This window comes from Dryobates pubescens, chromosome 11, assembly GCF_014839835.1.
Source record: "Dryobates pubescens isolate bDryPub1 chromosome 11, bDryPub1.pri, whole genome shotgun sequence".
Classification (NCBI taxonomy): domain Eukaryota; kingdom Metazoa; phylum Chordata; class Aves; order Piciformes; family Picidae; genus Dryobates; species Dryobates pubescens.
Genome location: NC_071622.1, coordinates 7,542,874 through 7,569,540, shown reverse-complemented (window position 1 = coordinate 7,569,540; position 26,667 = coordinate 7,542,874). Strand labels below are relative to the sequence as shown.

Sequence of the window (26,667 nt, the reverse complement as noted above, 5' to 3'; positions counted from 1 at the left end):
CAGCAACGACCCAGCTTTGGGAAAAGAACGAAGGAAAAGCAAAATAAAAGATGACAGCCAAAAGCACTTTTAATATAGTTTCAGTAGTTTCAAGGAAAAGCTTCGGTACACAGAGCAACCAATGAACTGTTACCAAAATAAACACAACAAGCTTTAAAAAAAAAAAAAAAAAAAAAAGGAAAAAAGACAAAATTTCTCTCTGATGATAAAGAAAATCAAAAGAAGCAAGAACCAGCGAGCGAGACAGAAAACGCATTTATTTTTCATCCTCAAGACACACTTCTTCTAATTTGCCATCCAAAGCCACTGTAGTTCATTAATGCAAATTTTATTTATCTCAGCAACCCATTTGTGCCCTTTTGACAGGGCACTCATCTTCATCAAGGCAGTCGCAAGAGCACCTCCTGCCATTGCTGCCTGGAAAAACCATGGAACGCCAGTACCCAGCAATGGCATCCCCAGCGGTCACCCCCACACCAGCAGCAGCTGAAGGATGCAGAACCAGGGCTACTGGACAGCATCTTGAGTGGAGGCACAGCCTGTCCTGACCTTGCCAAGGTCCCCAGACACCAAGTCTTCGGCATTCCCACGGGGAATCCCTCCCTGCTGGCAGCTGCGGGGCACGGGCAGTACCTCCAGGTGCAAAGACAGCAGCCAGGCAGATACCACTCTGCACCCTGCTGAGCGAACTTCAATGCCGATTAGCGGCCCCCAGAGACAAATGAGCTGGGTGGGTAGGCACAGGCAGCTCATTACTGGTGGACAGTGGTTAAGAGGGACATTGCAAGGAGATGCAGAGCCCCTCTCCCACTTTAACCCAACAGCAACGACAGCAGGACATTCGTAGGCAACAAGCTGGACCAACATATTCACATGCAACCCTTCCAAGCCGGCATCCCGGCAGATCTGCCTCCTAAGCACACCCGTGGCTTTGTATTAATGATGTGAAAAACGAAAAAAAAAAAGGGAAAAAAAAATCCCTGGCAACACGAACCTAGGATGTGACAAGTGAAAGCCCAGGATTTCATTAAGTTGTGCATTACTTTAAATGCACCATTTTGCAAGGACTAACCTCAATCCTGCACAAAATCCTAAGGCATAAGCTTGAGACAAAAAAGGCAAATGCTCTTAAAACACAGCGCTGGCAAATCCATTTGAAGACAAACGCAGTGGCGTCGTGCACAGGTGAATCCTTGGCAGTTAATAAAGCACACCCGCTGCACCAAGCAAGCAGAAGCCACTCATATTTAAACATCAGGATTAATGGAAAGAAGAACCCTTTGAAAAATTGAATTTTTGCTCCTGGGATATTTAATTGTAAAACCATAAAGATGCATTCCCCCCCTCACGGCTCCCAAAAAGGCCTTTTGCAGAGCCTGTGTCTCTCTGTGAGATGTTGTCAGATCCTTTCCCAGTTCCTGCTGCAAAGGCACAAGAAGTCAGGGATCAAGCCTGTACATCAAACCCTACCCTTGTGAACATCAGGTGAAAAATGAAATGGGGCTGACTCCTGCTCCTCAGAGCTTACAGGATACAGAGCATGTGTTTTAGAATAGAATAAACCAGGTTGGAAGAGACCTTTGAGATCCTCACATCCAACCCATCATCCAACACCATCTAATCAACTAAACCATGGCACCAAGCACCCCATCAAGTCTCCTCCTAAACACCCCCAGTGATGATGACTCTGTAGGGTCTTGGCAGCTCTGCAGAGATGGAAAGCTTCACATTGCCATCCCACATCCTAGCTTGAAAAGTAGTTCTGTCCAGAAAGTAGACTTGTCTTATGACACTTATTAATGTAGCCAAGGTTGGTGCCTTTGAGGTTAGGTGTTCATCAGAAAACTGATCAATTTCTATGGGTACAAATGACAAGGAGAGCCAAGACTCAGCAGGGGCAGGAACCAGTTAGCCAAAGGAGTCACTTTCCTCCCCTTTTCTCATTCCCAGAAGATCAGGAGCGTAACAATCCCATGACAACCTCTTCAAGACAGAATCAAATGTAGAGTAGGGCATACTAGAAGTTCATTTTAATACTTTCAAGACACCTCCAACTCCTTACAAAATAAAGTCATCAACACAAGCCATAGATGGGGAGATAGATGGAAAAACACAGGTCCAACCATCACCTGGGTTCTGGCACCCACCTTCCCAGGTCTTCAGCAAATCTCATGTATGGCCCTACTAGAAGAAACAAACACTGCAAAGTGATAGGATAGCGAGTGAAGGCTCATTACCCACCACCTCTCCTTGGACATCATGCATGGTCAAGCCTTCTGTGACAGTTTAGGCTGTGCTTTTAAGAAAGGCCATCACACCTTCAGACCGACCAGAAGAATGGAACTCAAAGCCTCACACCCCCGGAAGAAATAGCAACACTCCTACATCTCACCTGCTCTAAGCCCAAAGCATCACCATGCAGCAATAAGCCTTGGCCTCTCAATGGAAACTCCCAGGCTCAGCTGCCTTCAGTGGGTGAAGAGAGAATGCTCCTCCTGAGATCTTTTCACAGCTTCAAGGGCAGCAGGGGGAAAACCTGCATCATTTAGGTGTCTGTGACACCTAAATGCAAACCCCCTAAAAATCAAGCACAAGGTTGGCCATACCATTCATCTGGGCCAGCTCCAGCTGGTAGAAGGTCTCCCACAGGGCAAGGGGAGCAGGACATAACCCAAATACCACCAAACACTTGCTGCCCCCACCCCCATAAACCCAGTTCTCCAGGACTGGGTTTCACATGTACACCAAGGAGCACGTAAACCTACAAGCTCTTTCTTCTACCCTCATGCTACCAAGATGGGGGTTTTAATATATGTATTCCCAACCTAAATTAAAAGCTGACACACCACAGGAGATGATTCACAGCTGAATGTGACTTTACAGAGCTATCGGATAGACAAGCTCATTTAACTTTCCAATAGTCCTATCTGAGGTTAGAGGGACTAATCATAAAACATCTAACATCAAAGCCAGCGTCAAATAACAGCAAAGCACATTCCCTAGCACAAAGCTTCAGAAACAAAGCACGCAGGCACATGTGGTTTATGTTACTGCAGTTTTTAGCACAGTTAAACATTTCCTAAAAGATTCCCTCTAGATGTGAGCAAAATTAAAATCTGCTGCCAATGACACAGGAGCCGAGAGCAGAGAATGCCAGCTTCTCACCTGGGCTGAGGTTTATAAAGCACAGGTGAGTTTGAGAACCACTTTCTACTGCCTGCTCAGGCCAGAAACCAGGGCTTCTCGCCCTTCAAACCTGTTTATTCTTAAAGCCAAAATTAAATACTCCGTTTCTTGTGCTTCGTTTTTCAGGTCTCCAGCCTCTTAAAGCTAGCATCATCTTGCCTGGAGTAATTAATCACCTAGTTAAAAGTACACGCCAGATTCACAGAAACTATTAATACTCCTTAAAATTAAAAATTACTCAAAAGTCAATAAATAAATCTGCTTTAAAAAAAAAAAAACAAACCAACAAACCAACCTAATTAAATTCCAGCTGCCAAAAGTCTTCCTTGCTCTCCCAGCACTACCAGCAAGAAACTCATGGTTTTCATCATCTCCAATCCCACTTTCTGTAACGTAGTCCAGTGTGTGCTGGAGAAACATCTCATCTATGAGGCAGCAGCAATAAACAGATCATAAGTTTTAATGCTTAATACTACTTAGTTTTAATTATATATGCTAAGAGAAAACAAAAATAATTAGAAATGTAAAGAGTTTAATGTTTATTTTAAGTGCTCAACAGTTTCCACCATGATACGGCTAATGAACGTCTGCTGGCCCCTTTTATGTGGTTTCAAGTATATTAATATACATGGTATGATAAAATAATCTACCCATAAAGAAAAATGCAGTACAAAGTAATTAGCAAATTGGGAGTCTGTTGTACAACAACCACCCCACACCAAAAAAAATTAGTATCACAGTATAACCAAGGTTGGAAGAGACCCCAAGGATCATCAAGTCCAACCTGTCCCAACAGACCTCACAACTAGACCATGGCACCAAGTGCCACATCCAATCTCCCCTTGAACACCTCCAGGGACGGTGACTCCACCACCTCCCTGGGCAGCAAGAGGTAAGAGGACACAGGTAAGAGGTAAGAGGACACAGAAAAATTGAACTGCCTTAGCAGCATCCTGACACAGGACAGTTTCACAGTGAAAAAAAAAACCTCCTTTTCATGACTCATGGTGCTCCTTCCAAGCCTGCTCCCACTGGATACAGCCTTAAACTTAAGACCCAGGAGGAGACTGATCTTTACACAAAACAAAAAAGCGACCACAACTGGCCCTGGAGAGCCCCATCCAAGTGTTTTCCCCAAAATAAACAGCGCCATAAAGCAGCACACCACCTAGACTTTTAAAAGCAACTGGATACAAATTTAGACTCTGCCCTGTACCGTGTCACAAGAGAGGAAAATCAAATGCTTGCCTAAAAGCAAGCATTTTTAGAAAAAAAAATAAAGTATCTAAAACCCAACCCAATTCTAATCACAGTTTTAGAAACAAAAACCTGAAAGTCATTTCAACCACATTCAAAGTACAGGAACCCATTGGTATTTTTACCTCTGAAGTCTGCATTTCAACAGGCATCACCACAAAGATGGACCAACAGCAGCTGAAAACTACAGCGTGACCAAAAGCTTCCAAATCAAGACTCCTCCAATTAAAATGCATTTACAGGGATTATTTACAGGTATCAGGTCTAGCTTAACCTCTGCCCAGGCAGAAGGCTGGTGAAACATAGTCAGAAAATCCCCCACGCTTCTACGTCCAGCCTAATCACCAGACTAGGAACCATCAGAAGGTATCCAGGACTGACCTGCAAAGCATCAGATAAAATATTCAGAATTAATTGCAGACTCGATAAAAACCAGGCTTCCTCCAAGTGTTTACCAAGCCAGTGCATTTTAAAGCCCTGCTTCATTGTTACTCTAACAGCAAGAGTAAATCCTGCCTACGTACTCGCGGCTGGACTGCACACCTCCCATCAGGGCACAAAGCCTTATCTAGGGGTCAGGAGCACACACCACACAGGTTCCCAGGTGGTTACAACACCAAATTCAACACTTCCTCTCATGTGTAACCACAGCAGCAACGAAAAAGGAGAATTCCCACCTAAAATTGCCACGGACACTCGCCCACCCATCGGCAGCCACGACGACTCGAGGGCAAACTCTATTACACCGTAGTGGGGGAGCGCAGGCGAGAAACATGAATTTGTTCTGCCGGATCGCAGCCTACTGTCAAAACCCCACCAAAGGTCTTTTTTCCTCTCACCCAAACCCCAAGAGATAATGGTGTAAAAACTTTTGTTCATAAATATTTATGCGAGCGAACTTGTTAAAAATTAACCGCCGTCGTTAAAGGTTTTGTATCCTTTAGGATTCCCAGCATGCAGCGCTGTCGCATGCTTTATATTAAGCCTGGCATTTCTGCATTCCTTTCCTGCATGCTTTTGTCATTTGTCTAAAAATTAAAAGGGGGGGGGAAAAAAAAAAAAAACAACACCCACCCCACACACCACACACACACAAAGACGGGATCTGTACACATAATAATAAAGCAGTTTTTAAGAAGACAAAGATGCCTGTGTTCGACGTCCAAGATCTTTCTTTGAGCTGGGGGGGGGGGGGGGGGGGAATAATCAATTTAATGACTCCAGTGAGATCAGGGTTTAAGCCTCGTTTAAGTTTTACTAAGCATGAAGGAATTATTGGTTGATAATGTGGCATATGTGGTGTGGGGTTTTTTTCCCGACCTGTCAGCTTTGTAAGCATGAGGGAGCTGGAGCCCAAAACAGTGTATCCCCACAAGTACAACCCTCACCCTCCGCACCATCTTCCAGCTCCAGAAGGTCATTCCTCTTGGAGTTTGGTTTTCAGTTTTTCAAAGAGATTTTTTCCAACCACAGAGAGAAGGAATTTCACATCTGTATGACCCATATTTTTTCACAGGTCTGAGTCAGAAACACAACTGTACAAACATCTGATCTTTATTAACAGCAAATCTCAAATGTGCAAACCTCAGGTCATGACGCCGGGAGCTGGCGGTGTCCATTAAAGAGACCCTTAGAGGGGAACAGTAGTTTTGATTTAGTGCTGGAGAGCATCGAGTAAGCCAGGGCTGGGTTTTTATTTCTTTCCAAGACGTAATGGTTCCCATATAAGCCAACAACCAAGTTCCTATCTTAATTGCAAACACACACACACAGCCACAAAGTGTTTGTGTCTCTGGTGGCTGGAGCTCTTCTACCTCACCTTCCAGCAGCATACACAGGATGGATATGGAAAGTTGGCTGAGGACACCTCAGCTATGCCTCCCGCCCACCCCGGATAAACACGCAGCCCTTCACAGCCTTTTGTCTCATGTAAACCTTCCTCCTCCGGCTCAGGGCTGCAAAGGACTGCTGTGACGGGGCTGATTCGGGGTCAGAAACAGAGGTGTCCAACCCCGCATCACCACCCGCTGTCATCCGAAGAGGAGCTGTGCTACAGCCAAGGCCCGAACCCCCCTGGCTCCGAAGGCAAACTCCCAGAGCGAGCATCCCGCGCGCCCCTTTCAGGCTGTAAAAACAAGAGATAAATCACCCCCCGACTCCGCGGAGAGCGCTTCCAGAACATGCTGCTTCATCTGAAAAGCCGACAGTTCAGAGGACAATGGGCGCGAGCTCCGATTTCAAAGCTGGGGAGATGGTTTAGACTTGTCAGGGAATATGAAATGCCAGAGCTGGGACCATCCTCACGGTCCTCTGGCTCGCCCAAAGCAGCAGGAGGAAGCGCAGGGAGGGAGGGCATGAACGATACTAGATGCCAGCCCTGGACGACGCTTTTGAGATAAGACTGCTCCGTGTTCTACATGCACCTGACCCCAGAGCTCAGCTCCTTCCATCGGCTGAAGCGTCCATCAGAGACACGTCTCCAAGATAAATAAATTTTAAAACTCATTTAAGAAAAGAAAATTCCTTTGTACAGGACCAGTTTTAGGCAGCCTCTGCCTCCCACTCTGGCGGCTTGCTGCACTCACACCTCGGTGAGCAGGTCAATAAAGCATTGCCCACAGTAAGCCGTTGTCTTCCCCCCCTCTCCTAAAGTTCCTGAAGAGCTACTCCTCTCCTTCTACAGAAATCATTTGGTTTGGGGTTACAGAGTATTTAAAACAGAATAATTAATCATCTTAACACAGCCTCTTCAAAATATTAATTCACTCAAAAGAAAACAAACAAACAAACAAACAAAAAAAGAAGTATAATCATATCCTCAGAGAAAAATCTTTTGTGCTGCAGGAATTTTCACTGCATATCCTCACAGGTGGAAGAATTCTTCTGCTGTCTCCTATTTTCATAGGGAAAATGCTTTGATAATGCTCTTCTGAATGTAAATTGTACCAAAGGGGATTTTGAGTCTTTCTTTTTTTTTTTCTTTCCAAAGCAGGGTTTTTTTTTTTCTTCCCCCAAAAGGAAGGAGGGCTCTTTAAATAAACACAGCCCAACTAACCATTCCTTACAACAAAACCCACCTTCCCTTCACTCATTCACGCCATACTCTGGCACAAGATGAATTTACATTTCCCATTTGCAAAACAAATTCTAGCCTAATGTCATTTTAATGAGAACGCGCATTTCAATCACTTCCAACAGCAACGGGCAGCGGATTGTTTTATGTAAAACACCACAATTTGTTTCTCTTGAAATATACACGGGTACGAAGGAGATTTCGGATGGGGACAGGGACTGTGAAGGACGGAGGGATGAGGATCAACATTTCCTTTCCGACAATGCCCCCCCTCCGCCAGCGCACACAAAAGCCACCTGCCCATGGAGAGAGAATACGATGCCATTATTCCCACCATCATTCCCACGGCCCCTTCGTCACCGAACGAAAGCGAAAAGGCCGCACGCACCCACCCCCGAAACGCGACAGGCGGCCGGCGGCACCCACCAGCCCACCCAACTTGTCACCCCAACCCTTCCCTCCACCTTCCACCAACCGGCCCCGCTGGAGGTGCCTGGGTAGGGGGTTGGGAAAGGAAAAGCAGGGGGCAGATATCCCTCTAGAGGTTTTCCAAGGGGGGAAAGCCCCTGATAGAGAAGACAAAGACAAACGCTCAGAGCCGTTGAAGAGATGCATTATGTCTACAAGCCCACCTCCTCGTGAAGGGCCAGGACCCCCGTGGGTGTGGGTGCTGGGGGTGAAAAGGACTACGGCTGCGGAGTGGGGAAGGGGGGGGTATACGGAGGGGGGGGCGGCAGGGCTGCGTGCCCTCCATACAGATCCCTGACGGACGCTTTGCCGGGGGAGGTTGAGGTTGGTTATTGGTTTTATTTTCCCACTTGGGTGGACGGCGTCCACGCTGCGGACAGCTGCCGGTGACACCAGGGTACACATACCCCTCGCTAGGAGAGGGGGTGACCCCCAGTCCTCCCACCCCCCCAACGCCAAAGCTGGCATCTTCCCAGCAGAGTACAAGGCGGTCCCTGCCCCCGGGGCAGGATTTTCCTGTCAAACCACAGTCGCGCCAGACAAAAGACTGAAGTGTTTGGAGGGGGTGGAGGGCGATGCGGGGGGAGGACGACGACAAAAGCCCCCCAGGGGCCCCGTCCCGGCACTCACCGACTTGCAGCACGTTGTCCACCGCGCCGGTCTCCAGCAGGCGGATGCCGCGGCGGAAGGGCAGCCCCTCGCCCTGCGGCGCGGCGGGGGCGGCGGCGGGGACGGCGGGCGGCGGCGGTCCGGCGGCGGGGCTCTCCTCGCCGGCCGGGGCGGGGGCAGCGACGGCGGCGGCCGGTCCCCCCGCGGCGGCGCTGGCGGGGGATGCGGCGGCGGCGCGGCCGGGCTGGAAGCTGGAGTACATGCAGATCTGCCGCTCACTGCGGGGGAAGCTCCAGTAAACGATGCGGCGTTGGACGGGCTCGGGGATGCGCTGGAAGCGGCCCTCCACTCGCTCAAAGGCCCAGCTCCCTGCCACCCGCTTGGCCGCCGCGTCCAGGAGCGACTCGGGCTGTAGCAGGCTGCCCGCCCCGCCGCCGGCCCCGCCGCCCCCCGGCCCCACCGCTGCCGCCGTCGTCCCCGTCGCCCCCGCTGTCCCCGCCGCCGCCGCGGGGCAGCAGCCGGCCAGAGCCGGAGGGGCTCCGCTGGCCCCCGCGCCTGGCCCTGCGCCAGCCCCTGCGGCCCCGGGACGGGGGTGAACGGCCCCGGTGCCCCCCGCCGGGCAGGCCCGGGAGCACAAGCGCTTGGGGCCCGGGGCGCCAGCGGGCAGCGGCGGGCGGAGCAGCTCCTCTCCCTCTCCTCCCTCCGCCATGGCTGCGACCGACTGAGCCGGGGGAGGGGAGGAGAGACGGGGAGGAGGAGGGAGGGAGGAGGGAGGGGGACCGGGGGTGGAGACTGAAGGGGGTGGTCCCGTCGGACGGGAGCCGGCCCCCGCCGGGGCGGGACGCTCTGTAGCCCCCTGCCCGTCTCCCCCGGACCCAGTGCTTCGACCTTGCACCTGCTGGAATGCTGGCTCCGCGGGGCGGGGAGGAGAGGGGTTCGACCTCCCTAATGCCCTCCTGTCTGCGTCCCCAGGCTGGGGGATGATGGGGCCGGGACACGGAACACTCTGTGTCCCCTGGGCCCAGAGGACGGGGAGCAGCAGAGCCCCGCGGCCGGCGGTGCCGCGGCGCTGGAGGGTGAGCGGGAGTGGAGGCCAGGCACGCGCAGGGAGCTCGTGCTGAGTCAGAGGCGGCAGAGGGGCACGGCGGGGCTGGGCGAGACGCCGCTGCCCCGGCGACGTCCGCGGGAACCGGGGACCGCTCCTGCTGCAAGCCCGGCGGTTCCCGGTCTCTGCGTCCGGCCGAATCCAAGGCCTAGCCTAACCCGCAAATCTAACACGGCCTAACCCATAAATCACCTTCTGGTTTGCAGCGGGTAACAGCAGGGAGCAGCGCCATGCCCTTCAGTGAGCATCGGGATTTCCTTTTACTTTTAAAGCCCCGTGGTAAAGACGCTCATCCCACACATTGCAGCATCTTTGAGTGCCGAGAAAATACTGGCTTCTGTGGCACACCTGGCCTGTGGGAGCAGAGATGAAGAAACACAGGCAATGTAAACTCCCAGGGAACTCTGCCGTGAGGTGGCATTAAAGCAGGGTCCTTCAGCACAGATTGCCCTATTTGGCACCCCAAAATCCAGGAACCTGACTCCTCACCAACCTCTGCTTCAGCAGAGGGTGGGAGCAGCAGCCCTGGGAGCAGCACAGTGCAGAGACAAAGGGGAGGGTGCTGCTGCCCTGATGGAGCTTGTTACTTTGCTGCTGCATCCAGTGGGACAGAATCTGAGGGTTTTCCCAAGAAATATGTTCCCCTTCTGTTGTCCTGTCTAATTTTAAGTGATAAATCTCTGAGGAGGAGCAGAGCTTCTTGGTGCTTTGAGAATGCAACACCAATTCCTTTCTATCTGCAGTTCAGTCACATCTAGACCATTACTGGTTACTCTCTCGCTGCAGAGATCCTCTATTTACTCTCTCTGACAGAGCAGGAGTACATTTCCTGGAATAACATGGCGATGCAATTAGGGAACAGGAAATTGTTATGCACCTTTGCTATGCCATGAAGTACCTCCAAGCCCAAGGTCTCCTTCGCAGGCCTTGTAGGGAAGGAACCAGATCTCAAGCAGGCAGTGTGAGCAGGCAGAGCTACTGCAATGGGAGATCTTAATTTTAGAGACACATGCTAATCGATGAAAGTCAGGAAGAGGTTTTCCTTGCAGGCTGAGGTGTTCCTTGCTGCTATTGGTCTTGTTCAAGCTAATCAGTGCTAACCGGCAGCAGGGCCTGGCCTCAGGCAGCAGCTCCCCAGATTTGTTTACATTTTCCCCAGGAATCATGTCCCTGTATCTTTAAGCCTGAAGGGCATTTTGCTCTCTGTAAAATTGTGATCGGGAGCACTTGTGAGCGCAGGATTTTGCCCATCGCCTCTGCTTGCCGTGGTGGCAGCTGGACCCAGTGGGACAAGAAGGGCTCGGTCCAACTCTGCCCCTCCATGGCTGCTCAAGCAGCCATCCCAAAGCACTCTACTGCCCCAAGGTATGCCTGCCTGGCAGAGACCAGCCCAGCAGGATCTTAAGCTCTTCCGATGATGGAGGCTGTGGGCTCTGGTGTGCTAGCAGCCTGATTTCCCAAGAGTTTCTGCTGGCACCTTTCACTCCCCACAGCTGCCAGCTCTGCTCAAGCAGGGATTGAACCTGCAGGAGAGAACCCCAGCTTGTCTGGTCTCTGTCACCAGACTCTGCAGAGCTCACCTAGTGACAACCTTGAGTGTCCTTTACTTATGTTGTTCCCAGACAGTGCCAATAAAGAGGATTTTAGACTTCAGCCTGAGTAAGGCTGTTATTCATTCCCAATGAGCTGACTTTTCACTGCATAAAACATATAATCCGGACTCAAATCAAAGCAAGGTTGGTGCCGTGGTTGGCCAGCCTGTCTCTGGGGGGTTAGCGTGTTATGTCAAAGACAAATCAATCTATTTTTCCTCTCTGTCTTTATCTGAACATTTGTTGCTTTCCATCCCTCCCCATCTCTCCCTCTGCCTTTCATTACTGCCTTGAATTCCACAAGGGGGGAGCTCTCCTCCTCCCCGAGAACATGCACAGACCTCTTCTCCCTGGGGAAGGATGCAAAATGTCAGCCTCCCGCCCAGCCCCTGATGCTGCTCATTCAAAGCCTGGAATCAAGTGCATCAATAATTCACCACACACTTTCCTGAGCCTGGCCATTTGCTGAGCCTCTACCACCAGCAGCCCCAGTTCCCTTTGTGGCTTTGAAGCTGTTTGGCCAAGGTCTCCCTGTGCTACGACCCACCAGCTTCAGGCCTTCAGGCTGGCCCCAGAATGCATTGTATTTAGAGTCCTTGGCTAGAAAATTTACTGATCAAAGGGACTGGAACCACCCCCATGGCTCTGCACTGCAGTCAGGCAACAGCCCAGTGCAATATTGTGGGAAATTCTTTGGGTGCCAACTCAACAAAAAGTCCAGCTTTAAGTTGCAGCTGCTGTGGGGCAAGAAATCTCCTTTCCCTTTACTAGAAAATACATTCCAGAAACAAATTCAAGGAAATGGATGCTGCTGACGTGCCCTCTGTGGTGCCCTGGTGCTTGAGTTTGTTTTGTGTCAGACAAGGTAAGTGTTGGTAGGTGTCACATCTCAGCCCAAGGGGATGCCACCTCCTTGGCTGCTCTCACCTGCATATCTTCATGTAGCTACACTCCTCTCTCCCCACCATGCCAAAATCACATCCTCAGCAGAAAGACTGCCTTTGCCTGAGCATCTTCCCCTCTTTTGGCTACTCCCATGCCTCTTTGACATTGCTTTGACTCTGAACTGTTAGTGTTGCGCTGTCACTAACATAAATAACTCTGGCTGAGCCTTGCAGCAATGATAGCAGAGCTTTGCAAGACCCACTGAGCACCAAGGAAGTCCTCTGATGACAGGCAAAGACATACAAGAGCAGCAGAAGCTTTATGTTCAGTTAACAACGGGAAAGGAGCCGGACAGCAAAGTGCAGGCAGTCACCAAGCTTCTGCTCCAGAGAAGCTGAAGTTGGAGCCACTCTGCTGCAGCTGCTGGCTCTAGGCACTCATGGGAAGCATGGCCATTTGTGCATTTCTCATGAGCTGGTGCTGTCTAGAGCAGGGAAAGGATGTGGAGAGTAAGACAGTCTGCAGCTCCCCTGCCTTAATGCACCCAGGAGCAGAGTGATGTATTGCCCAGGGCAGTAATTCCTTAGCATCATTGTGGATCCAATGTCTAGGAAGAGACAGAGAGCATTGCCTTATGAAACAATCGGCCTTGCATGAAAGAGGAGGAATACCTGGGTCTGGTTGTCCATGTAGTTGATATTTTTAGATTCTCCAGTGCCTAGTAAGATCTCTGACGAAGCATAAGCTTGAGCTGGAGCTTTTTGCCATCAAACTGTTTGAATCCCCCATGGATTCTCCACTGACTCATTAGCGCTGAGTTATTGCTGTGCTCTTCTTTCAGCAGGGGCTCTAATAAAGTTGCTTTTCGCTAGCCAGCCAGTTATTTTATGAAACTTCCCAGAACTAGCAATTTCAAGGACCTCCTTCACATGTGACTGCAATTGTCTGTGTACTTAGAAGAGAAATGCTAGGACTGAAAGCACCATTTCCCCTCTCCAAGTGCAGGGCTGAATCCAGAGATCAGGTGCAGGATGGCTGCTCTCACCCCCACTTTGACACAGGAATGTCTTTGCTTCTCTGTGCATCCCTGTATCTGCTCAGAGATGCGTAAGTCTAAAGCAAAGGATACTCACACTGCTGTAGCTTCTTTACTCTTCCTGTACTGCCAAGGGGAAAGTGATCCCCAAGAAAAACCTCAAGCCATTCTTGATCCAGGATTAAGGATGCCTGCACCCAGCACTTTTGAGATATCCTCCCCAGGGTACCCTTTGACACATTACCTCTGCCTGCCACGCATTACAGGCACCACAAGTTTGGCTCCAGCAGGGCTGAGGGTCCTGGAGGATCTCAGCAGGAAGCTGGGGTGGGAGGTGAGCAGTGTGAGCCAGTAAACCCTCCTGTGGTGATAGAGTTGGTGGGATGGGATGGACCTTGAGAAGTTGTTTTGTGCAGCTGGAGAGGGAGTACCTAGTACCTAGGAGCAGAAGGGGAAGGAGGAACAAGGAGATGGTCTTAAGCAGTAGAGAAGAAGGGAGAAAAATGGAGCAAGGTGCTCGAGTACCAAGTGTCAGGCTGGGATTTGAACTCTGCCTTGTACCCTATCAGAGAGTTATGGCTGTCAGGAGCTGTTGTTCTCTCTCTCCCACACACACATTACATATCTGGCATGCTAGGGCTGCCTTCCCCCAGCCCCCATAAGATTAGCAGAGTGCTGAGCCTCTCTCTTCCCTGCCACAGGGATTTCTGCACCCTTCCAGCAAACGCATTTGCTGTGCAGGCCAGCAATTAAGCACAGAGGAGCTGCTGGGTGAAGACCCTGGGCTTCCAGGAGAAACACTCACCTCCCCAGCATGGAGTCTGAAAGCACAGAGTGCTCCAGAAAGTTACTCAGCTCTGTGCTGGAGAGTGGCATCCATCCCGGCCAGCCTGGCTGCGGTGGGGCTGAGCTCAGCAGAAAGCAGCCCCAGCCTGATTGCCCCCTTTCAGATGCTGAAGCTCCCTCCCCTTAATTAGCGATGCTAAAATAACCAGGGAATCATTTTGCAGGCTACAAGACTATGAATAAATTATGTCAAAGGGAGGTGTAAACAACACTTCCATTAGCCTTAGGATCAGGTCTGTCCTGGCTTCCAAGACATGAGTGAGTCACAGGGTGCAACTGGGTGGGAAGTCAGAATCAGGCCAGGGCTGGGGCTCTCCATCACCCTGGGTCCGGCTGCCCTTTCCTGGGCAGAGGACGGATGGTGGGTCACACAACAACCCGGGGCATCACATGATAACCCTTTTGCACCATCCCAGCCTTTCAACGCTCTGCATTTAACACATTTTGCAAATGGCAATTTAAATGTAAATAACTCTGGGTGGGGAATGGTCTTCTAGGGGAGGAGGGAGAAACTACACAGCTGGGCGAGAACACCCTGAATCAACTTCACTCTTTCAGGAAAAAAAAGAAAAAGATCTGTAATGCAGAGAAGGTAATCCAGATCCTGCGAGTTGAAAATCAGCGCAGAAGGGGCTGAAAGCTGGACAAGCTGGGACTCAAGCTACAAGCTCGCAGTGCTGGAGCGTGATTAACCATGGAACAAGGGAGCCGTGGAGCCCGTCTCACCCGAAGGTGCGAAACCCAGGCAGCGGCTGCTGGCCCCGCCGGGGGAGGCTCCCGCAGGGTGGGCAGACCTGCCTGCCACCACCCACGCCGCGTCCAATGGACCATGAGGCACAGCTGATTGGCCGAGATGTTACGATAACCCGTGGCTGATTGGCTGGGAGGTTACAATGCCCCATGGCTGATTGGCTGGTTGGCCACATGGTCGTTGGCTGTGTGACCTCAGAATCAGGGAATCATTTAGGTTGGAAAACCTTTAAGATCGTTGAGTTCCATTGTAAATTACTACATGCTGATTGGCTGGGTGGATGGAGGAGAGAACCCCAGCAAATGGTCAGGGAGCGTCTTTGGATGGAGGAAAGAGGTTAGGGAGGAAATAGCAAAGGGAGAATCAATGGATTGAATTGAATACACCTTTGCTCAAAGGTTAGGGAGGTGCTTTCATCCTCTGTTCCTGGGGACTGCTTTGGGGTGGCTCTGCTCTCCCTTTGCCAGCAGACAAAACATGGGGTATACCAAACAATGGGCCTTTGAAAACCTGAGGACTGAGCTTTGTCCCACGGGTGGCCAAGATCTGTGACTGATGCTGAGGATGGTGATGGGAATGGATGAGGACACTATCTGATGCACTTCCTCAGTCCCATCTTTACCAGCCTGCATCACCAATGGCCATGCAGGGGACACAAGTCACTGGGGCTGGGTCATTTTTGCAGCTGTTCCTCTGCCTGTCCCGCCTCTTTCAGTGATACTACACTGAGATGAGTCTGGATCTACTCACCAGAGGTGTCAGCAAGTTGGCCAAAGCAGGGGATGATGTCTCCAGCCCTCATTGCCCAGCTCCTATCTCACGGTGGAGACACATGGCTGCCATTCCAGGCAACAGCATTCACCCTCACCCCAGAGAAGCAAGAGGGGCCTGGATGGGCTGGACCTGGGGGGACAGAAATGCAGCCGCCTGCATTTATTTTGCCTAACAACAGTGATCTTTCTGTATATTTTCATTCTGTTTTCCTAGGCTCAGCTGCCTCCTCAATGAAATGTTTCCAAAGCAGCCTGGCTTGGCAGCACGCCAGCCCTGACTGCCAGATGAATGGGCGGAGGAGGAGGGACCCATTCCTCTTCTTGACACAGCATCGCTGCACAAGAGGCCTCTGTTGACATTAGGACTGGCTGTTCCCCCTCTGCCGAGAGGATCTGCCTGTCCCTCAGCAGGAGTAGCACACAGGGCCAAGGCTGCATGTGATGTGGGATTGGGATCTGTCCTCCTCCAGGGTGGTACCACAGTCACGGACATCCTCCTGGCTCAGAGTGGTCACACAGCCAAAGACACCAGTATAGCACTGCCAGGATCTGAACTCAGTACTAGATTCACATCTAACACAGGATGTTAACTCCCCAAAACACCTCACCTCCACTCTGTGCAGAACAAAGCTTTCCCTCAGCACCGACACAAGTTTTGTAGAGCTCCAGGTCTCTGGCACCTTTCAGCAGGGAGTGATGCCACAAGAACCTCAAGCACAGCACTGCAAACCTTTCAGGCCTTCAGGCAATAATATATGAAGCAGCATCAGCTTTCACCCTAAATCCTTGTTGTTGCTCAGACAGGTAGGACTTCATCCAAACAGTGTTGCAGCTCTTTCCCACACCTCAACTCCCCTACCCAAAGCAAAATACCAACCCAAGCCTTCAGGGATGGAAGTCATCTGCTGGGAGGAAATTAAGTGCTAGCAGTGCAACACAGTGCAACTGCACTACCCACCCAGCACCAAATGTGATCCTTCTATCTATCACTGCTAATTGCAGATCTGGTCATCAGCAAGAGAATGCAAATCTCTGTATATCCCACTTATCACCTGTCACCTCCTTGCCAGGGACACTATTAGATGCCATGTAAGAAAAGGATATGGAATTTAACAACATGGCTAAGGAAGCATCAGGAGGCCAAAGAAAGAACTAAAAGTCATCAGCCTCCTTTCAGTCTGCACCTCTTCCCACTGGCTGGCTCCCCTGGCATCTCCTGCTGGTGGCCAGCACTCACCTGCTGCAAGCCAAGGACCAGAGGCTGGTTCAGAAGATACAGCCTGCAGCGTGCCACAGGGACACAGACTGCTCCCACCAGCCACAGAGGGGAGAGGGCTCTGCCTGGATCTGGTGGAAAAGAGGCCAACCATGCAGCGATAAGATGAATTAGTTGTCTCAGCAGCACCAGCAAAATGAGTGAGAGGAGTGGAGCCCGTGAGGCCCGGCCTGCTTTGTTTCAATTACAGCAGCTGCCAGAAGAAAAAGATAACCTCAATATTGATGGCAGAAGCAGCAGACAGAGGTGCCCTTGCAGGCTGCTGGGAGCAGGTAGAGGAGGAAGGGGGAGATAGAGGGTTGAAGCAAGAGAGATGGAGGAGGAGTAGGGTCTCAGCCAGTGACCTGTGGGAGAGCCTGACTAGATTCCCTGGGACAGTGTGAAAGACCTGATCCTGTTGCCCTCATCCCCACGAGGAACAGCTCCTCTTTGTCTTGCCCTAGTAGCTGGGCAGAGCATCCCCCTGCAGAGACAAGGCAGTGGAGTGCAGCCTTCTAGGACATGGGATGGAAATGCATCTGAGTGTCATCAGCAAGCCATGCACTACACATGACACTACAGACTGCAGAGCAGGAGAAACACCTCTTGCTCCCCACTCAGGCTGTGGCGTCTGGAGAAGCAATGGGGAGTTCAGGGGAATTGTTAAGTGGGGCTGTGTGGTATGATGGATGGAGCTGGAGTGAAGTGCTATGGGGCTGAGACAGGCACAGGGGGGGCCCAGCATGCAGGCAGGCATGACTGCCAGCCAGGGATGAAGCACCCAGCTGCCTGAGAGGTGAGGAACCCCAAATGTGCTCACTATGGGGACTGGTCTGGGCACTAGGGACAAGACAGCCAAGCTGACTTTGGACCGTATGTGGGAACTTTGGCCACTCAATGGCAGGGCAGGGCAGGCCTCCCAACATCACACCTGCAAACCAGAGATCGAGGTGCTGAGCCAAACTTCCTCCTGGCGGTGCAGGGTTAATGCCTTGCCCTGGGATGATACTAAACCCTGAATTCACATCCTGTCAGAGAGTGTGAAGAAGTGGGGGTCTCCAACCCCTCTACCTCCAGGTCTCTGCACAGGCAAATGCAAATCACCACCAGCTGCTACTTCATAGGTCCACATCCAGCCCTAAGATCCTCCCTGTCTCCAGGGCCATCCCAGCTCAGAGCAAGCCTCCTGCCCTCTCTGGGGAAGGGGTCGCACCAGAGGCCAGGCTGAGCAGGGTTCGCTTCACAGAAGTTTTATTTGCATTCTGGATATCGTCCTTCGATCTTGCTTCTCCCCCAGGAGACACCTCAGGATCTTCGTCCCCATCCTCCCAGGTCTGTGGGCCCTGGATAAAGCCCCTAGGTCTCCAAGAGGGGACAAGGCCACCATCTTGCGGCCACCCATCACCACTGCACATACCCGTGTGCAAGGCCTGGAGGGTCCCCAAGATGTGACAGCTATGGAAAGTGCAGGGTATGGACCACGGGGAGCTGCGACCTCCCACCACTCCTAGTGCCCCCATCCCCTGGGATCACTTCTTGCTGGGCACACGCTGTTCCCGCCCTCACTCCCCAGCCAGGACTCCCAGGAGTGCCAGGACCCCCAGGAGTGCCTGGATGGAGCATGCCAGTAGTGCTTGTCCCATCCCAGTTCTGGCCCCTTCACCCCTGCTCTGCTGCTCCGTGCAGTGTCGGCCAGCAGTGACCGGGGACCTCCCGGTTTGCACAGCAGGCTTCATTGAGCACTGAAAGGCAGCAACGGCAGAGAAGGCTCAGAACTGAGCCCTGGGGATGCAAATGGAGCACCTCAGGAGGCATGAGTGAGACTTTTCATCCCTGGTCGCAGCACACTCCTGTATGACCCTCATGGAGGATGCTGGAGGTAGTTGTTATACCAACACTGCTGGAGACCAGCAGGCCAAAGCAAGTCCTTTCATGCCTCTGCGAAGCGAGTTGGCGTGGTCTGTGCACTACTGGGTTCAGCATGGCTGGCTGGCTTAGTGCTCATTTCCCTCCTGCTTCTTCTCCTTATGATGGAGCTGGCTGTGATCTTCATGGTGATGGTGAACACGGGTCTCAGGCTCACGGTCTCCACTCAGGTCTGCGAGTCTCTCACTGCTGACTTTGTGGTGGTGGTGAGGATGGAGGAGGTTGTGCTGATTGACTGGGGTCTGTGACTCCTCCTCTTGTTCAGGAAGTGGGCTCAGGGTTACAGGGACCTCCATGGTACTGTTAGCCTGAGGTAAGTAACGGAATAGCTGGTGCGATATGTGAATGCACACAGAGCCTCACAGCAGGCCTGTGAGCTGGGATGAAAGCAGACCAGCATCCACAACATGGAAAGCAGTGTGGGTCAAAGACAAGGCTCTCCAGCCCTCACCCAGGGCACAGGGAGGACAGAAGAGGCTGGAGCACAGACAGCACAAGCCTCTGTACCTATATTGCTCAGCTCAAGCTGTTTGGGGTCCAGGGAATTCTTGACACAGGAAAGGGACTTTGCATCTACTCTTTCTAGATGGATTCTTCTCCTAGGAAGCTACTAATCACTTGCTGAGTCCAGAGCTATGTCGTCTTCTTTACTCTGAGCTTGCTACCTCTATGCCCATTGCCTGCCCCTGTCTTATATCAGAACAGCAAGTGACTATAGTTAGCTTTTCCAGACCTGGGCTATGATCCCTTTAGTCCATTCCTTCTCAGTTTGAAAGCTCTGACCTATTTAAATGCCCTTTTTCCAGACCCTTCATCACCTTCCCTCTCAACCATGGCTAAGGGTGATTGCCAACCCAGAGCTTGTCTCTGTCATGAAGATAACACTGTTTTTCTCCCTGATATGCCATGCCAAAGGAGAGAAGGGATCTTGGCTCTAGTGAGCATCCCTGCTCCTTACCTCCTGGGTGGTGTTGGGGTAGAGGGAGCAGTTGCCGCAGAAGTCCTTGCTGTGGGTGAAGCGGATGGCTGACTCCACGTAGGGGAAGTGAAGGTAGCTGTAGGGCAGCTGGATATGGAAAGCCAGGCGGCCGCACCTGTGGGGAGAAGCCACGGCCTGGCTCAAGGCAGCGGGTGTGGGGTCACCCCAAGCCCAGCCTCGGGAGGAGCTTTTGGAAGCCCACCAAACGCTCTGTAATCCCCCAGGAAAGCCTCAGCCAAGCCGAGGGACGCTCACCGATCATAGATGAGGAAATCATCCTTGTCACCCCCCAGGATCTGCCAGACGTCCGGCTCCTGCGGCTCAGGCTGGTAGACAGGGACACCCGGCGGGGCATGGCGCTCCAGCTCCCTGAACATGGCGCGGGAGAGCGGCGCCTTCTCGTTGACAATCATGTAGCGAACCTCAGCCGTGCCCTGCCGAGCCAGCTTCTCCTGCAAACCCCCAAGGCTGCGGGGAAGGAGACGCTGGGAGGGGGCTGCCAGTGTGGGAGGGCCACCACACTGTCCCCCACGATGGTGGGGTTGGACTTGGGGTAGAGAGAGCAGGGCTCACCTGCGGGCCTGCTGCAGGCAGAATTGTCAGCTGGCCTTCAGCAGAGCCACCACCGTCACCTGCCCTGCTGCCCCTGCCATGGGGTTTGAGCCGTTGACATTCCATGCTGGTGCCTCCTGGCAGAGCCGGCTGCTGTTGGCCAGCCCCTCAGAGGCAGAGGCCAGCCCCAGCCATGTGGCAAGGGCCAGCACCACCAGCCCCATCTCAGACCTTTGGCCTGGCAGGGGAAAGCAGGGCGTAAGTATCCCCTCTGCCCTAGGGGCCAACCCAGCAGGGTCCTCCCAGCACCACTGCACCCCACTCTGGAGCAGATGAGGACTGATGGGCAGGGTTGGACTGGGCACTGCAAGCTAGGACACTCACACCAGGGGGGTAAGGAAAGAGAGATGAGATGAAGGAATCAGGGCACCCACAGCCCAAGAAGCACAGCACCCAGCTTTTGTGGCCAACAGCTGTGTGTCCCAGTCTCTCTCAGCAGCAAAGCACCCACTCCACACATCAGGGGATGAAGGTCCTGCTTCCCCCATGGGCCCTCTCCACCTCCCTGACCCCAAAACCCAAACCCAACCCCAGGCAGGGGTTTGTCGTTGCTCCATATGGGGGCAGGGATGCAGCCCTGATCTTTTGGGTCCCCAGGGAAGAGTGACAGGAACAGGGACGGTTTCACCTTCAGGTCACCTTGAGAGTCCTTCATGTCCCATCAAGTGTTCGAGCAGCACACAGAACCTTTAATCCCTTCCCCCCAGTATCTGCCTGAAGCCCATTCCTCCCACAGCCCCCTAATGCTACCCACCCCAAGCTATACCCTGTCCCTCCAGGGTGCAGCACATTCAATGGGCAGGGGAGGGATGATCTGGGGAGGTGGGGAGGGAGCAGTTGGCTGCAGGGTCAGGTCAGGATGGATGTACCCCCAATCCCCAGCCCTCTTCCCCACGAGAACGAGCCCTCATTACCGCACTTCTCCTCCCTGCTGTCCTCTGTCCAGATCTGGCTTCCAGCCCCAGCAGCTTTTGGCAATGCCCAGCTAAGTCCAGTCTCCCTTTTATCTCCTGTCCACTCTCCCCGCCCAGGAGGGAGGAGAAGAGCCTAACTGGAGCAGCAGGGATTGCTCTCCAGCCACTACCACCTGCCTTGGGGGACGGCAACAAGGCAGGCACTGTCCCACACTGCCATAAGGCTTCAGAGTCCTGCTGCTGCAGCCCAGCCCAAGCTGTACTGGGGCAAAGCGGTGCCTGGTGCTGGGCTGGCACAGAGGGTGCCAGGCAGTGCCATGGGGAAAAGATGGACATGGCTGCTCAAAACCACCCCACAGTCACAGGAGGGCTAGGCATATTGCCAAGAACACTGCTTGCACCAAAGGCCAGCACAGTGTCACTCCAAAGGCTATGCTATCCTGTTGCACAGTACCATGGTTGCTCCTGGGCCACACTTGGCCCCACAGCAAGCTCCCAGCATCCAGTCCCATACCTCCTGCCCAGCCCTTTGCTGGGGGGGAATCTGTGGTGATTTGAGGAGCCGGTGCTCCATTGAGAAATCAGAGCACTGGTGGCTTCCTCCCCAGCCAAACAAGAGGAGCTCGTCTCTTTGGCTGCACACGGACATCTCTGCAAATATTTGAGCACTTTATCATACCTGAGCTTGGTACAAAAACAAGATAAGGGAGGGAAGGGCAGCAGACAGACTCAACGAGAGCAGAGACAGGGTCCCAGGCACATAAAGAGGCTGGGGGGGGGAGGAGGAAGAACTAGTTTGAAAACAGCCACGAGCAGCAGAGAAACAGGGGATCACTGCTGGAAGGTGGTTGGAGGGGCATGCAGACGTCAGCAAGGCCACAGGTCCATGGTTTGGGACTGGGGAGACGATAGAGCTACAGGGGTCAGCCTGGAGCAAACCTATCCTGTGACCAGTGCCGCACCCTCTGCAGAGCTGTCAGGGTCCATCTGCACACTGCTCCAGCCGAGGCCCCAGCAGGCAGCCCAGGTACCGCGAGGCACCCAGCACTGAGTAGGGGCACGTATCCCCCGCTGCACAGCCTGCCCCGATGGGATGTGGGCTGACAGGGAACGACCCAGCATGGATTTGAGCCATTTCATCGCTATTCCCACTGGACTCCCAGCTACTGCCTGGCAGCCAGTTCATCTCTTCCCTTTGCTCATCCCCGAGCCGGCAGCCACGGTGCTTGCCGTTACCGGCCTGGGCAGCTTTTTGTCCTGCAAAGCCTGGCCGGCACCTCCGGAGTCCGAAGAATTCCTTGATGCCCATGGCATCTGCCACCTGCTTGTCCCTGGCTTTAAACGTGCGGAGGCAGGTCCCACATCGCCTGCGCCAGCCCTGTCCCTGCCCCAGGACGGCGCCCCCCACCGGCGAGGCTCCCCCACGGTCGGGCAGGTCGGTTTGCAGCTCACTGGTACCGCCAGCCCCTTCGCAGTCCTGCCATAGCCTGTCGCATGTAGGGGAGGAGCAAACTGAACCGCCTCTCCAGGGACAGCCCCTGTCCGGCATCCCCTTCGCCCGCAGCCTTGACCCCGGTGAGCCGAGGGCGAGCCAGGGCCGTGCAGGCCCCCAGGGGCCCGGGGGGGGTGACAGGAGGGGGGTGATGGGGCGGTGGCAGGGCGGGGGGGTGACTGGGCGGTGTGGCTGGGAGGGGCGGGTGGGAACAGAACGGTCCCTGACCGGGAAGGAGGAAGCGAAAGGAGCGGCGGAGTGCCGTGTTCCCTGCCCATGTGCTCCCAGCAGCAAGGACTCCAGCAAGGGGCTTCCCCTCCCCTGCCTGGCGCGGAGCAGCTGAAAGTCTCACCGGGGCACCGCTGGGTCCCCTACTCCCCCACGGCAGGCAGGGGGTGCAGTACAGCCTTCCCCCGCTGAGCTTGGCAGACCCCAGTGCTCTGCCTGCGCAGCGAATGCTCAGGCAAAGGCCTTCTTCTGGGGGGCAAGTGGGAGGGAGAATTAAGCAGGCGCCCCCCCACACACACCCCAGGGCACCTCTGTGGGGTCTGGCCAGGACAGCTGTTTGGCACAGGGTCAGGAAGAGTCCTTGGGATGCACTTGAGAGGGAAGGCCAAGAGGGTTTTTGGATAGATCTTTGTCACCCCGGGGGGGGAGGAGGGGGGGATGATAGGTATTTGGGCAGAGGCAGAGGTCACTTTTCCTGCAATATCCTCCAGATTTCACCTTCTGTGTCCTTAGGGCAAGGTCACTGCCAGCTGCAGGAAGCATGGAATTTCCATGCTGTCCTTGAAAGGAGAAGGGTCACAGCAGCCTGATGTGCCCAACTGCTATCTCCCACCATTTGTGGGACTGAGCAGTGCTGAGACAGCAGAGGAGCCTGTTAGCTGCATTGCTCCATGGTTACCAGTCCAACCTCCACGGTCCTCCTTACTAGTACAGCACATTCCCCTCTCCCACAACGCTTGTCCCCATAGCTTTGGTAACATACATGGCACACCTCCCTCACCCAGGTTCCCTATGAACCTGCCTACAGCACCCCTGAAGGACACAGCTTCAGAGGGCATCTGCTGGTCTGCAGCCAAGGCCCAGGGCATGCCTCCTCTGCAACCACAGGCACAGGGCAGAGCAGCATAGTGAAGGGGTGGCAGGACAGCTCAGCCTCTTTGGGTAGGTCTTTGCAGCTGATCACCACGCAGCATATACCGGTGTGTGAGACCTGCTTATTTGAAATGCAGACATTTAAGGGGTGTGAATTTACATGTGAATGCATCTGCACATGCAGCTCCACTTGGGCTCTGTGCAAGGTGGAAGAACACCTCCCTCCTGGCACCAGCAAGACCCCTCTGATGCCATGTGTCCTCCCCACAGCCTGCCCAGCCATGGCAGCCTCACTGAGCCGCCTCTGCTTCATCTCCCTCCACGTGCCCTACAGGCAGGGATGGGCCCAGGACCTGGCCAAAACCTTTCGCTTCCAGCCGGTGGCTGTGCGGGAGACACCGCGGGTCCGGCAGCTGGCCCTCCAACGGGGAGCTGCTGTCTTCCTCCTCAATGAGCGCCTGGCACCGGAGCCTACCCACAGCTCCTCTCCCGATTTCCTCTATGACGTTGACCCCCGGCCCACTTTGGGCACAGCCTCCAACGTCTGCTTTGAAGTGGATGACGTACCACAGCTCTGCAAGTGGCTGCAGAGCCAGGGATGCTCTCTGCTGGTGCCCCCCACTGAAGTGAGGGATCGTGGTGGCTCTGTCACCTATGGGGTGGCAAGCTCTGTTGTGGGCAATATAAGCCATACCCTTTTGGACAGATCTCGCTACCAGGGACCCTTCCTGCCTGGCTTCCAACCCATTCCAGGAGCTTCCTCAGCCACAAAGGACAGGATCGAGATCACCCACTTCGACCATATCACTTACGTCTGCCCACGGGGCGGTGCCCGGGGAGCTCTGGACTGGTACCAGCGCTGCTTTGGCTTCCACCGCTTCTTGCTGAACCCACAGGAGAGGCCGTCTGAAGGGTATGTGCTTGAAGGGCAGGGAGTGGGCATGCTGCTCCTTGCACTGCAGAGCGCCCAGGGCACCCCACTACCTGGCTGCAAGCTCATCTTTGCTGAGTCTCTCTCAAGGGATGGCTCCAACCAGGTTGATACCTTCCTAGAGCAGCACGGTGGGGCTGGGATCCAGCACGTTGGCCTCCACACCACTGATATTATCACCACGACCAGGGCTTTGCAAGAGCAGGGTGTACGGTTCTTCACACCCCCTGCCACCTATTACAGCCAGGGGAGCAAAGCAGAGGAGATCCGGGGGGCTGGGCAGGACCCACAAACACTGGCAGAGCTTGGCATTCTGCTGGACACCACAATGTCCAGGGACAAGGGGCAACTAGGTGTAGGTGCTGCAGAGAGGCCTTCCCAGGAGTATTTAATGCAGATCTTCACCCACCCCATCTTCTCCGAGGAGACCTTCTTTCTGGAGCTTATTGACCGTCGGGGAGCACCAGGCTTTGGGGAAGGCAATATACAGGCACTGTGGAAAGCTGTGCAGGTCTATATGGACCAGCAGCAGTAGTGGCAGCACTGCAATTCTCCTCCCTCAGCTCCCTATCCTCTCTGCCCAGAGTTGGACCAAAGACACTGCTTCCTGTGGCCAAGGTGGGCAGGGACCAAGGGAGTTCTCCAAGTCAAACCACAGCCAACACGACACAGGGGCCAGTTGCTTAGGGGCAAGTCCAGTGGAGCTCTGAGCATTCCTCAGGATCCTTGGGTTGCAGAGTACATTGGCCTCTCATGAAAAAAAACTTGCTGCCTTAATTTTATGGCATTTTAAAGAAACTTGTGTCTCAGCATAGCTATGAATGCTGCTGGCACAGCAACACCCCCAGACACAAGGGGATGAGGGGTGTGGACTATCTGGGGGCCATGACAGGTTTGTTTGTCAAGTTAACAGCCAGAGCACAACCAGTCCTCCAGCAATGGCCTCCTGCTCTTCTCAATTAAAGAATTAACTTGCAGGCACTGCTTTGGTTTCTTTCTCCTCCCATTTAAGATGTGTTGAGTGCCAGGTGAGGAGGAAAGGACTGCCTGGAGGCAGGCTGTGCCCATCCTGCATTCCCTAAATTCAGGCCACTTGTCCCCTGGGCACCCCCCATCACCAGGGCTGGCCTCTGTTCCTGCCAGCCCCTGGGCTTGCACCTTTGCAAGGGTGCTGCTGTGCATCACTGTCAGGAAAAGTCCCAGTATGAACACAGTGACAAACAGCCTGAGGGAGGACACCAAAAAGGGGATAGAGAGCCCTGCAAAAAGCCTGAGGAATGGTTGCTCTGGCCCATGAAGGAGCAGCTTCTGAAAGGTAATGCCTGCTCCCACAGGAGAGGTGCTCTGGGAGTTATTTGGGGTCACCAGCCATTAGCACTCAGCCAAGGGGCTCACTGCTGCATTACTGAAGAAATCCCTGCTCTTCCCAGCCCAGACATAGAGAACCTGACAGCCATCTTCACATTCCAGCACAGCCTGCCTGACACCCACAGCTTTGCAGAGTGCAGCAGAGGCAGAAAGCCACTTAAACACCCACATGCTTCAGGAAATTTATTATTAGAAAGCCTGTGGCTCAGGTTGAGTAAAAACAAGTCTATAAAAAGGGCTGTTGGTCAGGAAAGCCACAGCAGCATCTACAGTTGCTGGCTGGCAGGCGAGGTGCAGGCTGGCAGCTAGGGACAGCACTGCAGGAGTGAGGAGGGCACAGCCTCCCTTGCTGCTAAGAAGACACTTTGGCTGCTGTGAGCCTGCAGTGCTGGGGTGGCAGCTGTACAGGGATGAAGGACCCCAAGCATGCTCCAGCCCAGCAGGGAGGGGGCAAGCCTGGCCACAGGTCACTCCTAGGATCATAGTGACCACGTCAGGGTGCAAGTCC

General features: G+C 53.5%; 3 protein-coding genes across 4 annotated transcripts in view; 1 reads left to right on the top strand and 2 right to left on the bottom strand.

The window, feature by feature from the left end:
- Positions 1-9,322, bottom strand: part of ZSWIM5 (zinc finger SWIM-type containing 5) — a 102,872-nt gene extending 93,550 nt beyond the window's left edge. The window contains exon 1 of the mRNA XM_054165712.1: positions 8,615-9,322. Coding sequence (XP_054021687.1) covers positions 8,615-9,302 — 688 coding nt within the window. The 5' untranslated portion in view covers positions 9,303-9,322. The remainder of the gene's footprint in view (positions 1-8,614) is intronic.
- An 8,757-nt stretch (positions 9,323-18,079) lies between these two features.
- The window catches only part of LOC104301629 (selenoprotein Pb-like), a 94,090-nt gene continuing 85,502 nt past the window's right edge, over positions 18,080-26,667 (bottom strand). The window contains exons 1-5 of one of the 2 annotated variants that reach the window (XM_009902035.2): positions 21,268-21,319; positions 20,315-20,531; positions 19,997-20,209; positions 19,721-19,856; positions 18,080-19,070 (exon numbers count right to left, since the gene is read on the bottom strand). In XM_009902035.2, coding sequence (XP_009900337.2) covers positions 18,831-19,070; positions 19,721-19,856; positions 19,997-20,209; positions 20,315-20,517 — 792 coding nt within the window. In that variant the 5' untranslated portion in view covers positions 20,518-20,531; positions 21,268-21,319 and the 3' untranslated portion in view covers positions 18,080-18,830. Of the gene's footprint in view, positions 19,071-19,720; positions 19,857-19,996; positions 20,210-20,314; positions 20,532-21,267; positions 21,320-26,667 lie in introns of those variants that run through there. The other variant, XM_054165561.1, reaches the window with a different exon arrangement.
- On the top strand, positions 22,821-25,800 carry HPDL (4-hydroxyphenylpyruvate dioxygenase like). The gene is made up of 2 exons (XM_054165560.1): positions 22,821-22,842; positions 24,131-25,800. Exon 2 carries the CDS (start codon positions 24,142-24,144, stop codon positions 25,324-25,326), a length of 1,185 nt encoding a protein of 394 aa, XP_054021535.1. The 5' UTR covers positions 22,821-22,842; positions 24,131-24,141; the 3' UTR covers positions 25,327-25,800.